Source organism: Vulpes lagopus, chromosome 8 (genome assembly GCF_018345385.1).
Source record: "Vulpes lagopus strain Blue_001 chromosome 8, ASM1834538v1, whole genome shotgun sequence".
Lineage (NCBI taxonomy): Eukaryota > Metazoa > Chordata > Mammalia > Carnivora > Canidae > Vulpes > Vulpes lagopus.
The window spans coordinates 118,040,610-118,044,205 of NC_054831.1; the positions used below are offsets into that span (position 1 = coordinate 118,040,610).

The 3,596-nt window shown below is 55.8% G+C and overlaps 1 protein-coding gene across 2 annotated transcripts; it reads right to left on the reverse strand.

Annotated features, from left to right (window-relative positions):
* Positions 1–1,980: 1,980 nt before the first annotated feature.
* On the reverse strand, positions 1,981–3,596 carry FAM167B (family with sequence similarity 167 member B). Of its 2 annotated transcripts, none has more exons than XM_041767245.1 (2): positions 3,120–3,596; positions 1,981–2,456 (listed from the first exon to the last, which is right to left on the reverse strand). In XM_041767245.1, the coding sequence occupies exons 1-2, from the start codon at positions 3,378–3,380 to the stop codon at positions 2,229–2,231; spliced, it is 489 nt and encodes a 162-aa protein (XP_041623179.1). In that variant the 5' UTR covers positions 3,381–3,596; the 3' UTR covers positions 1,981–2,228. The 2 variants fall into 2 exon arrangements, with proteins under 2 accessions (XP_041623179.1, XP_041623178.1); XM_041767244.1 differs by having other exon boundaries at positions 1,981–2,459; positions 3,120–3,591.

Below are 3,596 nucleotides of genomic sequence, written 5' to 3' on the forward strand. Positions count from 1 at the left end.
CGCCCACGTCCCACCCTGACTTCCTGCCTCCTCCTGAGGGCTCCGCAGCCAACCGGGCCCCAGCAGCCCAACCACAAGCCTCCGGCACCCCAAGCTTCCTGCTGTTAGAGCCCCCCACTCCTCAGTCCCTGGGGGTCCTAACCATCTCCAGGCCCTCCTGAGGGTGGCACTTGGAGCTGAAGAGAGGACACTTGATGGAACCTCCCTCCTGCCCCTCAGGGAGCACCTGGACAAGAGAGTCAAGGGCAGCCTTTATACCCCAGTGAGCAAAGGGTGAGCAGACACACACTTAGCTTTCAGTGAAAGGCGAGTGGTACGGCTGTCACAGTCTGAGAGCTGAGTGAACGTTTCGTTGCAGTCTAGAGATGGCAAAGGTGACCCCATTTCCAAGTCAGAGGAGAGAACACTAGCCCTGTTAAATAGTTGGGGAGCCAAACATCCTATGCTACAGTCAGATGTCAGGCTAATATGGCTGCCTAACAACTGTCATGCCATCTCAGGGCAAGGGACAACAACTTTACTAGAGTCAGAGGGTAAGCTTCTTACAGACAGAAGACTGGACAGCAAGCTGTTTAAGCAAGCAGGCCAGACCACCTCGTGTCTTTAGAATGACAGATTAACAGCTCCTGCTGGGGGCAGAGGACAGGCTAACACCCACTCATCAGGGTGACACTTCTAATTCAGGAAGAGGCAAGGTCACAGCCCCTGTTAGACATGTAGGGCCTGCCACCATCTCCTGCAACAGGTGGAAGGCAGACAAACACTCCTGCCCAGGCTCCCATGTGCCAGCCGCTGACTGGCAGGTCTTTTCTGTTAGAGGCAGGACAGAGAAGCCTTGTCAGGAGCAGCAAGCAGGCTGAGAATCTCCCTTCCCCCTGGGGCCAAGCTGAGGGTGGCACCCATCATAGGTTAAGTGCCAGGCACCCATCATAGGTTAAGTGCCAGGTTATCAGTGTTATGAGGAACTCTGGATGGTCTCTATGAGGCACAAGAGCTGGGCCTTGGCCCCACCCATAGGAAAGTATAAATGTGTCACAGTCACCACTGCTGGAGCCCACACTTAGCGAGCAGTTTGGGGGAGGGGAGCCCACAGAGCATTGTTGGGGTTTGTGAGGTGGAAGCTGATGCTGTGTGCACCTCAGCTGCAGAGGGAAGGGGGAGACAGGAAATGGGTGGGGGGAAGAGGAAGCCTGAGCTGGAAAGTCAGACAAAGAGGGTAACACAGAAACAAAGGCTGAGGAGATACGTTGTAAAAAAAACCTACTTGACCCAGAGCCCTGCACAGGCCCGTCTCTGGCCTTCAGCACAACAGCATTCATACCACTGGCGGAAGCAAGGATCAGCAAGAGAGAGTTCATGTTTTTTGAGTGTTTAAGTGTTGTCTCACTTCAGACATCCTCAACTACTTGTGGAGTAAGAAATAGCATTTCCAGTTTAGAGGTAAAGAAACAGCTGCAAGCTTAGGGACATCCTTAAGGTCTGCTAGAAATGCATGGTGGAGGGGCCCCTGGGTGGCTTAGTGAACCGGTGGGCGTCTGCCTTCAGCGCAGGTCATGATCTCAGGATCCTGGGATTAAGCCCCACCTCCAGCTCCCTGTTCAGAGGGAGTCTGCTTCTCCCTCTCCCTCCACCCCACCCTACTTGTTCTCTCTCTCAAATTTAAAAAAAAAAAAAAAAAAAAAAGCGAAAAGAAAAGAAATGCAAGGTGGAGCTGGCTTTGAACCCAGGTCTACTAGGCCCTGCATTCTTCAGCTGCCCATTGACCTGTCACCTTCCATAGGGGTGATTCAGGATTTCAAGCTCGTGCCCAGTTCTGAGCTTGATAAGATATAGAGACAGAGCTGGAGCTGGGGGAGAGATGGGGATCCATCTGTTCATCTCTACCCCCAACCCAGGCCTTCTTTCCCACAGTGGAAGTCCTGGCCCTAGCTACAGATGACACACAGTGACCTTGGGCCTGAATAAATGACTGCAGAGACCTTTTTGGGAAACAGAGAGGGCCTTTATTGAAGAGCTTGGAGGTCTGTGAGTTTCTCCCCTTCCTCCAACCTCCCCTCCCCAATCTAGGGCAGCAAGGGTAACAGGATGCTGGGGCTTTACGCTCCCAGAGAACTGAGGGAGCCCCGCCCCTAGCAACCCTCCCACCACCCCTTGCCAGGTGTTGGCACCTTTGAGGCACCCCTCCATTCCCCCTTCCCAGGAGGTCCCAGGAGGCAAGCAGGTGCCCCTCAGCAGAGGGTGAAGCGCCGGGCACTGATGTTCATGCGGGTGAGGCCGAGGTGCCGCAGCGGCGGGGCCAAGGCGAGGCCGGCCCCAGGCTCCAGCTCCAGCTCCAGCTCAGCCTCGTCCAGCAGCTCTTGGTGCAGGTGACAGGCTTGGTCCACCTTCAGCTGGTGCAGCTGGGCGCGCAGGCGGAGCAGCTGCCCGGCCAGCTGCCGGTCCTGAGCCTGCATCTCCTGCTGCAGCAGAGAGGGGGCGTGAGGCTGCCTGACGGGTCCTCAGCCACTCGCATCAGTCTTCCCTTCCTGTCAACACCCTGGGTCTTTGCACAGGCTGTGTCTTCCCCACCCCCCATCGCCCCAGCTTGAGCCCTCCCCAACGTCCAGATCTGGCTCTCAAACTAAGCTAAGGAGCAGTTGTTACACAAACACAGGTGTCCGGTGCCCCACCCCAGGTCAACTAAGCGCAATCTCCAATTTGGAGCCTAGACATTTTTTTTGTTTGCACATGTTGGGTTAAGAGCCACCTGCATAATGCTGGCTTCCTCAGATTCTGCCTACAGTGTGATCAATGCGTCATTTTGTCCCTCCCTGCAACTTTGAGGTATGGCCATTCCCAGAGTAGGGGAGGCTATGCCTTCCCCACTTAAGACCTGTGGCCCCAAAGGGCAGGGCTCTGTCCCCAGAGTCACGGGAGTAGTCGGTAGTAGGTAGATTGGATGGAATCCTGCTTCAGCAAGTATCCCTGAATAAATCACTGGAGGAGTCCATTCACGGCTCCTCAGCCCCAGGACAAAGCCAAGGAGTAGGCAGTTGCTAGAGGTGAGGCCCATTCTCATGCCCTCCCCAAACCCATGTTTCTTGGGTCCTAAGGATGACTGCCCACCCTACCCAACTCACCAGCTCCCGTCGGAGCCACTCAAGGGCAGAGTCCATTGAGTCGAATCCGCAGAGGGCCCCAGGGCCCCCCAGCCCAGGTCTGGTTTGGGTCCTGCGCCAGGCCTGGCTCTGAACTCGGGCTGTCCACTCCAGATATGAGGGCCGCCGTGTCTGCAGCTGCAGCTTGGCCGTCAGCGCCTTCACAGAGTCCAGGCTCTCTTCCTCCTCATCCTCTTCATTTTCTTCACCTAGTGCCTGGAATTTCAGTGGCCCCAGGGACATGGTGGGTTTGGAGTGGGTGACAGGGCAAAGCTGCAGCCCTGGGAATTTGGGAAAGGCTGGCAGTATTGCTGGGGAGTGGTGGCAGGAGCTGAGAGTGACAGAACTGTTCCAGGGAGTGTGTGATGGTGAATGTTCAAGGTGGGTCAGAGAGGCTGAGTGTGTCAGGGAGGGCGAATAGAGGGGTATGGAAGGCTGAGTGTGCAAGCTGGGATTTTC

Bases quoted from the DNA above. Each gene is read 5' to 3' on its own strand.
- FAM167B (XM_041767244.1), bottom strand. From the start codon at position 3,380: ATGTCCCTGGGGCCACTGAAATTCCAGGCACTAGGTGAAGAAAATGAA. The intron at 2,460-3,119 runs GTGAGTTGGGTA...TCTCTGCTGCAG, and splicing joins AGTGGCTCCGACGGGAGCTG to CAGGAGATGCAGGCTCAGGA.